At 34.6% G+C, this 14,566-nt stretch overlaps 1 protein-coding gene across 1 annotated transcript in view; it reads left to right on the forward strand.

Moving 5' to 3' along the window:
- LOC132558960 (calcium-independent protein kinase C-like) overlaps nt 1-14,307 on the forward strand; it is a 34,962-nt gene extending 20,655 nt beyond the window's left edge. Inside the window, exons 3-15 of the mRNA XM_060223586.1 lie at nt 3,378-3,546; nt 4,772-4,803; nt 5,687-5,769; nt 6,143-6,272; nt 6,870-7,003; nt 8,935-9,001; nt 9,668-9,816; nt 10,967-11,140; nt 11,561-11,715; nt 11,985-12,123; nt 12,475-12,663; nt 12,999-13,148; nt 14,137-14,307. Coding sequence (XP_060079569.1) covers nt 3,378-3,546; nt 4,772-4,803; nt 5,687-5,769; nt 6,143-6,272; nt 6,870-7,003; nt 8,935-9,001; nt 9,668-9,816; nt 10,967-11,140; nt 11,561-11,715; nt 11,985-12,123; nt 12,475-12,663; nt 12,999-13,148; nt 14,137-14,307 — 1,742 coding nt within the window. The remainder of the gene's footprint in view (nt 1-3,377; nt 3,547-4,771; nt 4,804-5,686; nt 5,770-6,142; nt 6,273-6,869; nt 7,004-8,934; nt 9,002-9,667; nt 9,817-10,966; nt 11,141-11,560; nt 11,716-11,984; nt 12,124-12,474; nt 12,664-12,998; nt 13,149-14,136) is intronic.
- Nucleotides 14,308-14,566: the final 259 nt, after the last annotated feature.

Consider the following 14,566-nt stretch of genomic DNA (forward strand, 5'->3'; position numbering starts at 1 on the left):
TACTCCTGTAACAGTAGGCTGTACTCCAGGTCTGATATACTGTCTTACTCCTGTAACAGTAGGCTGTACTCCAGGTTTGATAAACTGTCTAGACATGTTCATCTGATTTATCCATCAGATGCTTATTTGATTAAACATATATATATATATATATTAATACTAATGAATCACTTTTCATGATAAACAACTTTATGATATTTCTGTCATGCAGTCAGCAACTGCAAGTGTTTGATATATGCATAAATTATAATAGGTCAGTTTGCATGATACCAGTAAATCTTCTGACTTACCCATTGAGTGTAAACAGGTGATTAAAGGCCTTTGATTTTAGGTTAAGTAAAACAAGCAGTCAGTCTGGTAGGCAACTTACTCCTGTCAAGAAAGGAAGACTCAGCTTGGCTATGTATTTTAATTTACCTGACTTTTTAGGTCACCTGAGACAAACTTTCATGGTGATCTATTCTAATACCCTTTATCCAGTGTAGTGCATCTTTAAACAATTTCACACTTTCGACTTCTTCTCAAAAATCCTTGATCTGATTTCAATGAAATTTTGCAGAATACTTCCATGGCCTAAGATGAATCAAAATTGTGAATTATATAGTCCCTACCCACCCCCACTCCCCTCCCCTGAGAGGCAGGGCAAAAAAGGATCAAATTGACTCGGATTTCAAAAATCTTCTTCTCAAGATCCAGATATTGTAAAATCAAATACCCTTTATGGATGGAAGCATCTTCAGGTGCTTTACCAAAATTATGAATTTCATGGCCCAAGGGTCTCACATTTCCCCGGGGGGAGGGGGTAAAGTTTACTATAGGTTAGAACTACAATACAAGTGAAGAAATAGAGCCAGATGGTATGCCCATTTTGATCCTGACTGACTCCCAGGGACTGATAGGTGGGGCCAAAATGGGTTAAATTGACTCAAGTTTTAAAAGTCTCCTTCTCAAGACCCAGATATGGTATAATCAAATGCTCTTCATGAATGGAAGCATCTTAAGGTGCTTTAATAACCAAAGTCTCACATTTCTTCCTGAAGAGGAATATTATTTTAGACTTTTCTGTAATTTTCGTAGAAAAATTGCATTTTTGAGCATAACATTTGTTATTTCTCACAGGATATAATTTTATAAGAATTATCAGTATGGAATGACAGTTTTGATGGTATGCATGTGTTAACAATGGCTTTCTATATTTAGTGTCACAATTTCTGTTTCGTGACACTAGATAACTATCTTTTAACTTTTATATTCAATAGTGCTTGTCTCAGGTGAAAGTCAAGGCCGCTAGGCCTCTTGTACAATTATGATGCCCAATGACCAGGAGGTACCAAGATCTTAAATTAACTTGAGATATCGAGATTAATGTCATTGACATCATGGTACTAAGATCTTCATTGACTTTGAGTTATGAATACGGATGGCTTTGAGTTATTGTTCTGCCTTGTCAATCAATCATTACTTCCTATAATCTTGAAGCCATTGTAATTCCCAGTGACCTTGTCGTAACAACAATCTTGAGTAACCTTCATGAAACATCCTCAGTGAGGAATGTGATATCCTTTAATACCTGGTAATTTGTAGTTAGTAAAGGTTCTCTAGATCCCCAGGTAACTAGCCTTGAGCTATAATAAATTATACCATGACCTTCAGATATCTGTAAGGTTCTCTAGATCCCCAGGTAACTAGCCTTGAGCAATAACAAATTATACCATGACCTTCAGATATCTATGGTTCTCTAGATCCCCAGGTAACTAGCTTTGAGCTATAATAAATTATACCATGACCTTCAGATATCTGTAAGGTTCTCTTGACCACCAGGTAACTAGCCTTGAAATATATCAAATTATAACATGACCTTCAGATATCTATGGTTCTCTATATCCCCAGGTAAATAGCTTTGAGCTATAATAAATTATACCATGACCTTCAGATATCTATGGTTCTCTATATCCCCAGGTAACTAGCCTTGAGCTATAATGAATTATACCATGACCTTCAGATATCTGTATGGTTCTCTAGATCCCCAGGTAACTAGCCTTGAGCAATAACAAATTATACAATGACCTTCAGATATCTGTATGGTTCTCTAGATCCCCAGGTAACTAGCCTTGAGCAATAACAAATTATACCATGACCTTCAGATATCTGTATGGTTCTCTTGACCACCAGGTAAATAGCCTTGAGATATAACAAATTATACCATGACCTTCAGATATCTGTATGGTTCTCTTGACCACCAGGTAACTAGCCTTGAGATATAACAAATTATACCATGACCTTCAGATATCTATGGTTCTCTATATCCCCAGGTAAATAGCCTTGAGATATAACAAATTATACCATGACCTTCAGATATCTGTAAGGTTCTCTTGACCACCAGGTAAATAGCCTTGAGATATAACAAATTATACCATGACCTTCAGATATCTGTAAGGTTCTCTTGACCACCAGGTAAATAGCCTTGAGATATAACAAATTATACCATGACCTTCAGATATTTGTAAGGTTCTCTTGACCACCAGGTAAATAGCCTTGAGATATAACAAATTATACCATGACCTTCAGATATTTGAGAGGTAAATAGCCTTGAGATATAACAAATTATACCATGACCTTCAGATATCTATAAGGATCTGCAGTATCCTTGATATACTGTTGTGGTAACAACCTTCAAATATTTGTGATCAAATAACTGATGTTTATGGTAATCCTTGTAAAGTAAATAACTACTGTCTTCATTGACTGGCTACTTAAACTGTGTTTACTAGATCACTGTGTGAATATTTAGCATTCTACAAGATACAGAGAGGCAGTACACAGTGAGTACTTGTAGACCCCTATATATACCTCGTCTTTATTATCACATACCAGGTCAACAAGGTAGCAGCCAATTAGCCAAGAATTAGTCAAAACAAGTGCTTGTTACAGCGACAAGTCTTACAGGTCCAACATGGTGCAGAGATTATTGTAAATCTAGGTCCTAATGCTGGTCTGCTAATATTTCACTGAAAAACTGAGATACCACATAATCACTTTATACAGTAGAAATCAGAATGCATACTCATTACATTGTATTATATGGTGAATACACTGAAGTGTCTGTTATTGTTTACATTGTAAACAGGTAAATAACTATGTAATTTTTGTAAGCAATGTAATAAGATGTCTTAGTTGATACATTCATAATGCAAAGACATCAATTTGAATATATGAAATGATAATTCAGATGTCTAATAATGATTCAAATAAAAATAAAATGAAAATTGAATTAAATGTGGCTAACAATTTCTTTCCTAACAAGTGGTCACATATATGAAAGTAAACAATTCATGTTTCTGATGCCTGTATCTGACCTTGACCTTTCTTGTTTACAGCAGCGTTTGCGGTGGAGCCCCAGAAGGAGCGGGTATTCCGGGAGAGGGAGGGGCTGCCCCTACGGCGTGGGGCTATGCGAAGACGGGTACACCAGGTTCATGGACACAAGTTTATGGCCACACTCTTCAGACAACCCACGTTTTGCTCATTATGTAGAGACTTCATATGGTGAGCAGTCACTCCACAAACAATCTTGAATGACCATCTGAGTAACCCTGATTCAGAATCTTGACATTTAACATAAAAAACCTTAAGAATGATGTCAACTTATCATATCACTTACTGTAAAATCATTCATTTTTGTGTTGGATTCATTTTTGTTGAATTTGTGGGAACTTTTAATCCATGAATTTATTCCAGGAGATAATGAACAAATAAAAATTGGCATTCATTATTGTACAAGCGGATTGCTTGGCAAGATTTAAGCATGACATCAAGTGCCAACAAAAATGCATATATTTGGAAGACCACAAAATTTGAGTCTTTCAAAAATAAATGATTTTTATAACACGAAATTTTGATACAAGGAAAAAGCTATATCCTTAAACAATTGATTATACTTTTGAATCTACTGGGTATGTATGGTTTGTAAAATTATTAAGGATATGTTACTGATGAAGAAACAAAAACTCTTCTCATTTTTTGTAACTTGATTTATCTTATAGGACTTAAACTGAAGAGATGATAGGGTAGTACAATTATATACCTGCAATTTGAGTGAACATGATCCTGTCTAAGTGTCTGTTTCATTATGTGGTAGGAAACAGGCTTTTTTGTGCAGTAAGGTCTTTCAACCGTAACACATGTTGTGTAATACTGTATATTTATGTGTAGTAATTAATACACAGAGACAGTTTAGTGCGATATTGTATGAGTATGTAGTCGTGCTGGTTGACCAAGCTCCTGGAATCTGGATGGGATGTTACTGTCTATAGGAGTTGATGTACTGTTAAAGATCAGTTTTGATGCATGCAACACCCCACTCCCTCTACACAAACACACATACATAAAACACACATCATATTCTAGTTCATACCCACATGACCTCTGTATTATCCCAGCTCTTATACTGAGATGTTGTAGTTTTAGGAATTGGTCATCATTGTGAGTTAGTCTTAAAAAGATTATATAATAGCTGCCTGTTTAGGGTGACACATTTTTACTGGTTACCTGGATGGTTGCTATACACAGCTTTCACTTACTGTATAATCATATATTTTTGTGGATTCAAATTTTGTGGTTTTACAAAAACATGCATTTTCGTTGACACTTGATTACATGGATAATTCTGTGGATATGCCAGAACATTATCTGTTATATTAGGGAATTGTTTTGTCTGTTTGGTAAAGTGTAATGCCTTGGAATGAGCTAATCAGCTTTTCATCCATTCCAGGGGACTATGGAAACAAGGGTATCAGTGCCAAGGTAAGTACTAAAGTTGACTCAAGTTTTATTTATACTAAATAAGCCCAAGGGGCCAGACGTCCTGACTTCAAGACTTAACGCCAGGAGTTGTGCTTATTAGAGGACAATAAACTAAGAGGACCTAGACAAAACTGATTCAGTCAGGGGTATGCTTATTAAGGGTAGTAAGCCCAGGAGGCCAAACATGCTTACTCAATTTACGGAGGTATGCTTGTTACAGGACAATAAAAAAGTTAATACTTCTACTGAAAATTACTAGATATGGGTGGGCTTATTACCAGACATGGGGATATTTGCTGGTAAATTTGGGTAAGTACAGTATGTAACCCAATATACAGTTAAGTTCTGCTGAAGGTTTTAGATAAAAAATCTGGAAGATAAAAATGAAAAAGTATTTATAAAAATGATAATTTAGATATGAAAGAATTAAATAAATATTTTTTATATGAAAGACTTAGATAAATAATTTAAACATTTGGAGAATTTGATACGAGATTATACATCTACAGAGCCACAACCTCGGCTACTTTGGGTGATCCCATGTATGTGTAGATGTTGTTTTGATAATTCATTAAGAACATCCTAAATAGAAAAGGTATTTGTCTTCAAGATTCTGTCTTTGTCTGTTACAGTTTGGTACACAGAATATTGATATGTCCTGACAGTAGTCACTAAATAATTTCATCTCTACAGCTATTGGATTATACACTAGAGTATAGGTAAAATTTATTTATATCTAAGGAACAGACAAAAAGAAATTTTTGAATTGTAGGCAAAATTTTCTCCAACAAAGGGAAGTTATTACTTGTCGGCGCGACCTAGGATGGTCAATAATTTATAGATTTTTTCACCGGCATGCTTGATTTTGCTCTCTATTTTTCAGTGTGTACATGTGTAGTTCACAAAAGATGTCACCAACATGTTGTCACAAAGTGTCCGGGATCCAAAGACTCGGCACCAGAGGAGGTAAGTGTTACAATACCACACTTTGGGACTTGGAACTCCCAGTGTCAAGGAAAGTTAGTATTTCAAGGCAAGTTCATGCTAAAGAGGAAGATGACATAACACTTTCAAGTCCGAAATATAACATGAAGTCTTAAGCTTAAGCTGTTTGATTTCATTTAGGAAATTATTGCATGTTTTATCAGAATTAAGTGTACTAGTGAACATTATGATATCACAATGTGGTACAATCACTGTTTGAGTTAATACTAGTGATGAAGAGTACATGTAGACTTATAACAAAGGTGTCAGCTTATCCACTAGGTTTTAGGAAACAATTTTGAACATCATAAAGATAGAATATTTCATGATGTTTATAAATGTTGATTCTTTTCAGACATCGGGTACAAGATTTAATATAAATATACCACATAGGTTTAGCGTACATAATTACAAGCGACCAACATTTTGTGATCACTGTGGGTCCTTGCTGTATGGACTGTTTAGACAGGGACTTCAGTGCGAGGGTGAGTGTAAAACCTTACAATCTTCAACATGTGCAACAGATACAGTCTCGTGTCTGTTACAGTCCTATGAATGACATATCCTCTGATTACTATCAGTCATAGTAAGTGAAACTAAATACACTTGTGAACTGACTCTGATAGAACAAAATTGATGATTTTCCAACTATCAAAGTGGAACTTGATACATAGACATATTATAGTCATATGAATTCCATATCTAAGAAACTGCCTTGCCTATATAAATGATCTGGAAAATGGGTAGCATTCCCGGTCAGAAAATGTAAATTTTTTCTAACTCAAACATTTTTTCCAAATTTCACTCAAGATATTACAAAATCTTCCCAAATTAGACTTGATTGGTAACTCTCAAAATAGTAAGGAAAGTTATATGTCTCTTACATATTTAACCCTACTCAAACTAATATTCTTTCACACAAATAAAACATATTGTGAAAGATCAATGTGATATAAAGTCTGCATGGTAGTTTCTTAAACAATCCTAGTAAATGGAATTATTATAAAAACAGAACAACAGAAAGATCTATTTTATGAATTTTTTTAGCATTTCTCAGTATGTTTATACTTCTATTTTTACAGCTTGTAAATTGAATGTTCACAAACGTTGTCAGAAAAATGTGGCAAACAACTGTGGCATCAATACACGAGACATGGCACAGATCCTTCAGGAGATGGGCATCACATGTGACAAACTGTCTCAAAAACCAAAAAAGGTAAGCTGTACATGTCATCAGTTATCTCAGAAACCAAGATTTACATTAGGGCTGTCATGGGTACACAATTTTCAACCCAGGTACTTGATCATTGAAACTCGACCCATACCCGGTTACCCACAAGTTTTAGGAATGTGATCACAACAAATTCATGGTATTAGTCATAAATGCTGATTTTTCAAGCATTATCGGGAAGCTAACATGATTTAGACACACCTAGTAGTCCGGACGTTATTGACTATGTCGGGGGGAAAATGACTTCAAAGTATTTCTGACTTTTTAGAGTTACAATTATCATATACTTTGATCAGGGAAGTCATGTTATTTGGTTGACAATGGTTAGTTTGTGTACCTGAACAAAAAATCTACAGAATGAAGTCTGATAATGTAACACCATAGTAGGCCTACACATAACACAAGACAACGATACGATGTGTAAAATAGAGTGCAGAAGGACGCAGATTGACACTTCATATTTTTATTCCATTTAATAAAAAAAAACCCTACAAACACAATACACAAAGAATCAAGCAGATATCACAGATATTACTAATCCTTACATGATGTACATGATGTGCTCAGTGAATACATATTTCATATGTTATCACGCTAAAACTATTCAAAGAAAAACAAGAATAATAATCTATCTTTACAATGAATACTTTTATCATCATAAATATTTATCTTAGAATAGAAAATGCTTATACATTGTTACTATAATATATATATATCATATTCATAATTGACTACAATCAGTAAAATACACATGTACCTACCCCAACTATGGGTCGGGGGTTTCACAGAAGAACTTCTGTACAAAGACTTGTTAATTTACGTACATGGATTATCTGTAAAAGATACATACCAACACTGAACTGAACGTTTATTCATGAGAGACAAGTCAATCAAAAACTTGAATCATATATCAGTTCAAGGTATCGTAAACATGTATGTATACCTTGTGTATATTGAGGAATTCCAAGCTTTATGTCAAGGCTGATGCATGTTTCTCAGCCATAAGAAAATGTCAATGTCTATGCAACAAAGTAGCTGTTCATATAGCAGATATATATGTTTACATGTATATTAAACATTGTTTCTTATCGACAGACAACCGACAAGAGCATAGAGGTACTTGAAATAATTTTATTGAGAACTTTACAATAGTACGAAGTAATACTGACTCGAGTAATCGAGTACACATTTTCCATCCCTGGTTGGGATTGAAACCAACCCAAAACAGGTGACCTGGGTACTCTTTACATCCCTAATACATGGTATTTAATTTGCATTTATATATATATATGTAGTTAATTTTTTTTTTTTTTTTTTTTTTTTGTTGCTCATAAATATTTGTATACCTGATAATCCTGTCAATCAGTTATGATGACCTTGCAAAATCTTTGATCTTTCCTCGAAAAAAAAGAAGAAGAAAAGAGAGATCATACAGTTATGGACCTGGTAATGTGTGCACTCTCCAATTTGGACCTTTCATTAAACAAACAAAAAAATAAACAAAAATATGCACTTTACCCACAGGTTTTTATGGTAGCAAAATAAACCATTTATAGTTTATCATTGAGTTTTGTTCTGGGTTCAATATCCAAAACCAATGCCAGGGGCAATCTTTTGATTTAGAACTTTAAATTGTTCCTGAGAACATTTTGCACAAATTTCAGATTTGGTCATTAATAGTTATCTTCTATCAAAGTGTTAGATTGTTTTGCATTTGGTGGGTTATATCTGTCATTGAAAGTTACAAATATACATTATCAACATGTAAAGCCTTTCAGTAATAATAATACTTTTTGAATTTTTTTTTTATTTAAAAAGAAATATTGTTGTGACAGTTAGTGACATCCTGACTCAAACATTTGGAGTGATCTATCTTTTCTAAGCAGAAAGTCTAAATTTTTCTTGTGTTTTTGCAGGCACCGATAGCACCAGATTCTCCACATAAAGGGGGTTCTTCAGAAAATAATCTGCCTGTGATACCAGGTAAGTCCACATATAAGGTTTTCTGCAGATAAGTATCTCTCTGCAGAGAAGTTCAGTTAAGTAAGGAAATAACATAAATATAGATAGAAATCTTATCTATTTTACAACAATAGTGAAACAATCTATCAGTTTATGTTATTCACTTTTGTTGGCCGGGATAGAAGTGCACAGAGGTCTTAATGTGGGTGGAAACTGCCAATACCTTTTTCATATTTGTTCTGGGAATCAAACCCTGGGTGGTGAGTGCGTTGCTACTGCGCCACCTGACTTGGAGGTCTGCCGCCATGGATCACTTACGCTTTTCAGATAATGATAATTCAGTGATACCAAGTAATTTTTCATGAAGGAGACTTTACAGAGAATAATCTTTTCACGATTCCAAGTAAGTTGATACAAAAATGGATTTACAGAATATAGTTTATCTTCCATCCCAGATCTGAATGTAGTAGTGATATCTATACCTAGGGTTCTGATCTGATGTTGTTGTGGTTGTGTCGTTCAGCAAGATACTTAACCCTTGTTGCTCTGGATGGGGCCTCTTGCATGGTGTTCAGTCTGATTTGCTGACCTCAAAATGATTCTGGCCATTCACTAGGCAATTAACTTAAAAAAATAAATAATGTAAGGTAGAAATCAAATTATTCATGTACTACAATCTTATTTCAGACTCTGATGGGCAAGGTAAACTCTCGGATGACAGGTCAAATAGAGGAAGGAGTCCTTCACAAGATCGCTCACAGCGAAAACGAGCTGACAAGTACTCTCAGTCAGATTTTCGTTTTATTAAAGTTCTAGGGAAAGGGAGTTTTGGTAAAGTAAGTTGAAAGTGATGTTGTAGTTTTAGATACATAACTGTCTTATAGCATATCGTTTCATACATGAAAATAATTTTACAAGTTTATATTAAGCCTAAATGTAATGCAGTAACTGCTTTTGCCTTTTGTCACAGCCCCAGTAAGTGGATCATGTTGCCAATCCTACCTTTCTGATTCGTCCAAACTTTGCAACTATTTACCTGTGACTTCTAGTGGCAGTCATATGCTATAAATAATTTTAAAGACAATGTTATGGATGCATATGGTCACAATGAGACATGCAAATATCATGACACTAGAAACTCAACCAAAGTGACAGGCTAGGTGTTTCTAACACTACTCAGATTGAGAGTGTGTCAATCCCAAACTGGTATTACTGTGGTGTGTTGTGTGTTTTACTTACGAGTAGCAGGGCAGTGTGTTCTTGTTGTTAGTAGTATATATAATACTTAAAGATCTCAGGTCTTATATTCAAATAAAATTATGTACTACGTACCAAACTAGGTAATTACAATCTCTGTGAGTGAAGTTTTCTTTCATGTTTCTCTACACACTTTAATAAGATAATCCCACCAAGACTACGCCTATTGTAAGAGTCCTAGGTATTGTTCATATATAAAAATTTTTGATAAACAATAAATCTGCATTCTGCATACTAATATATGTCAACCCTAACTTCCATTGATACACAAGCAGACATGAGCTCATGGCTTCTTTGTTGCGATATCCAATGTGAAGGAAAAAAATGAAACTTTCATTCTCCACAATTGAGCATGGAAGATTTTCCAAAAATAATCATAATTATGTAACATATTTTTCAATGTCAAATTAGGCCACTTTCTGTACTGATTAGTAGTTTCCTTCATGTGATTGACTATATCTCACATTTAAAGTTACAAATATATATATATATATCATCAACATGTTGAGTCTTTCAATAATCTCAGTACTTTGATTTAAAATATGTTTCAGCCAATTTTTTATCAACCTTAATGCTTTACACACTATACTGAATGACCTTAAATTAAAGTTTAAAAAATGACCACCATTGAAAATACCATCTTGTTTGGTTGGGGTAAATGAACTTTGATTACATTTGTTTTGAAATAGTGTTCAATTCTTTATGAGATTTTAATTTTCAATATTCCAGGTAATGTTAGCAGAAAAAATAGGTACGGATGAAGTATATGCAGTAAAGGTCCTTAAAAAGGATGTAATTATACAGGATGATGATGTAGAATGTACCATGACAGAAAAACGAATCTTAGCATTGTCCGCCAAACATCCCTTCCTCACAGCGCTTCACTCTTGCTTCCAGACTAAGGTACCAATCTTTAATAAGCATCGATAAATCTGAGTCCTGACTCCTGTACTCATAGAATTTTGATGGGACTCGTAGAATTTCTGGAAATTCTTAAATTTGACATTTTGGGACCCATTTTTTTTTAGCAATAAAGTTAATAAGGACTATGAAAATAAACTGTAGATTGATCACTGAATGTGCTGTTTTCAGATTGTCGATATCCTCTTTAAATTATTTTTTTATTAATGAAACAAAAATTTAAACAGTACTTCATCATTTTGAAAATTCTGTCTGATAATGTTTATACAGGGGAATATTTAGATGTTTGTGTTTATGTTCTCCAGTAGAAGAATGGAGTTAGGTATATTATAATGTGTTATATTGTGTTAAAGTTTTCTGAAAGGACTGAGGGCTCATTACCACCTTTGTTTTCTATTCCAGGACCGACTTTATTTTGTGATGGAATTTGTAAATGGGGGAGATCTAATGTTCCAAATTCAAAGATCCCGCAAATTTGATGAACTTCGTGCACGATTTTACGCAGCTGAAGTGACACTTGCCCTGAGGTTTCTTCACCGACATGGTATTATATATAGGTGAGTCAAATTCCTCTCTTGTGAAAAAATATACCAATTGGATGAATATATTAAAATTCCTTAATGTTATATTGTAACTATTGAATAAACCTATCATAACTTATTTTCTCTTTTCATTTCTTACACATTGAAAATTCTGTTTAGGAATGTTTCAGCCATGGTCTGTACAACTAGTTTTGTCTCTGTTTCATACATCTTTTTTTTACATTGGTAATCATATAGATGCAAAAATATGTACATAATCAGTACCTGTTACTTTTGTTTTCCAGAGATCTGAAATTAGATAACATTCTACTGGATGCTGAAGGCCACTGTAAGATAGCTGATTTTGGGATGTGTAAGGAAGGAATGTTTGAAACAAAATTAACACAGACATTCTGTGGGACCCCTGATTATATAGCCCCAGAGGTAGGTTTATAATATGGATCAGTCAAGATCCCTTTTAACAAGGGAATGCCTATGTTTTTGCTACCAAATTGTTTTGAGAGTTATATATTTTATAAGGAACTACCTTGTTCGTATTTGATTTACTTAGAAATTAGTGGAGAATAAATAATCTTTAACAAAGGTATAAATCATATTATTATATTTCATAACCCAATAAAACTTGTGTTTGATATGCTTTCTTGTATGCAGGAAAAGTAAATTGACTGTGATTGAGGTTACATAGAGTTACTTGCCTTGTAATTATTCAAAGTTTGACAGAGTTGTCCCCCTTGTATGCATGATGTGAGACAAGCTGTGTTTTCCTTCTTGTAGATCCTGCAGGAGTTGGAGTATGATGCCTCTGTTGATTGGTGGGCACTAGGTGTCCTCATGTATGAGATGATGGCTGGCCAGCCTCCCTTTGAGGCAGATAACGAAGAAGATCTGTTTGAGTCCATTCTCCATGACGATGTACTTTATCCAGTATGGCTCAGCAAGGAGGCTGTAACTATTCTGAAAGGAGTAAGCATATGGGATAGGATGAATCACATTTAGATAGGGGCAGGCTTACATTTCACATTGAAAAGCCTTGAGACCTTTGGAAAAAACAGTTGTATTTCTCATTGAATATCTCTAAGAAAAACATAATAGGTTATACCAAGCTCATTAACATCAGAGTACATCCAGAATCATTTTGTCAGGTAGTCAACAATGATGTCATTGTTCACTTAACATTAGAGTACACCCAGAATCCTTTGTCAGGTAGTCAACAGAGATGTCTTTATTCACTAAACATCAGAGTACATCCAGATCATTTGGAAACTTAAAAATATTTTCATTCTTATTTTTGTCACCAGTTTATGACCAAAAATCCAGCCAAACGACTTGGCTGTGTAAGATCTCAAGGTGGAGAGAAAGCAATCCTAGATCATCCATTCTTCCTGGACAAGATTAACTGGGAGGGGCTAGAGCAGAGGAAAGTCAAACCACCATTCAGACCCAAAATTGTAAGTATAGTATTACCTGTGGAGCGATATTTGAGACACAAGATTTCAAGTATTAACTTGTCTTAACCTGTGTCGTTTCACCAAGTTATCAATACTGTACGATATATCTCAACCTGGAATTAGACCCTAGATATAGCAGCATCCAGGCCGCAAACCATGATGACACAGCACTCCTAAGAAAATTAGTATCATGATCAAGAAATGGATTTTGTCTTAATATGAGTTTGGCTGTGAAAATTGATTTTTATCATATTTAGAAACAAATAAGTGTTTATGTACATAAAGGTCAACTCTGCACAAATAAATAATTCGACAGTAGGCTACAGGGACATGTTTGTAATTTGTCAATAGGGGGTAAAGAAAGTGCATATTAAAAAAGAATAATTCACTCATTTTTGGCAATAAATGAGACATCATCAGGAATTAAACATATTCAGCTTCAGTAGATCACAGTATGCAGCTACAGTCTACAAACATGGCTTAATTGTCTGACCAGACAGTCAGTGATACCCTTTGTTGGTGCATTTTTAAATGCAAAGATATTTGAGGCTTCTTTAAATATTTTTTCATGTATTGCTCAGATGGAGTACTAAACTAGATTCATAAACGAATATGTAATTCAGTAAAGTATCCTTCAGGCTTTCCATTATGTATGGTTAATGTTTCCTGCCCATGACAGTTTTTGTTTCTCAGAAAGCTAAGAAATTGACTATTTAGTGCTGCTGTAATTGTGTCATTGGGCAATATACTTAATGGCAATTCTCTGACTGGCATGCAACGGGTCTCCATTGTGTTGTTCAGTCAGGTAGTCACCAGCTGCTACAAGGAAAATCTGCTTCAAAATGACCCTGGCTATTAATTGGGCGATTATCACAGTTACCATTATTCATTGAAGGGATGATGTAAATTTCATAAAAAGAAGGTAAAAGAACTCAGGAAAGTTTTAAAGATTAAATGGCAATTACAAACTATTCTGTTTCTTTTACAGAAATCAAAGACAGATGCTAACAATTTTGACAAAGACTTCACATCAGAAGAGCCGGCATTGACCCCTGTTGACCCATCTGTTGTCAAGGCCATTAACCAAGAAGAGTTCCGGGGGTTCTCGTTTATTAACCCAGACTATGGAAAAGTATTTCAGTCCTCGGATATCCATTGACCGACGTCTCATTGCTGAGGGACAGATTGTGTTTTATCCTTTATCCCTTCCCCATATGCCCGTAACTCCCTACCCTTCCAGAATTACAACCTAGGTGAATAATGCTATTTCCATGTCTTTCTACATCTATAGTCCTGTGAGGTATGTAACAAACAGCTGTCCAGTCTGTTGAGCCCTCTCCTGTATAAATCACAAGCACATATGTTTTTATTGAGGAAGGTTGTTATCAGTTAGACTGATTAGTATATATTTAAGTTCA

Source organism: Ylistrum balloti, unplaced genomic scaffold (assembly GCF_031769215.1).
Source record: "Ylistrum balloti isolate Yb309-2 unplaced genomic scaffold, AGI_CSIRO_Ybal_v1 Utg370840, whole genome shotgun sequence".
Taxonomy (NCBI): Eukaryota; Metazoa; Mollusca; class Bivalvia; order Pectinida; family Pectinidae; genus Ylistrum; species Ylistrum balloti.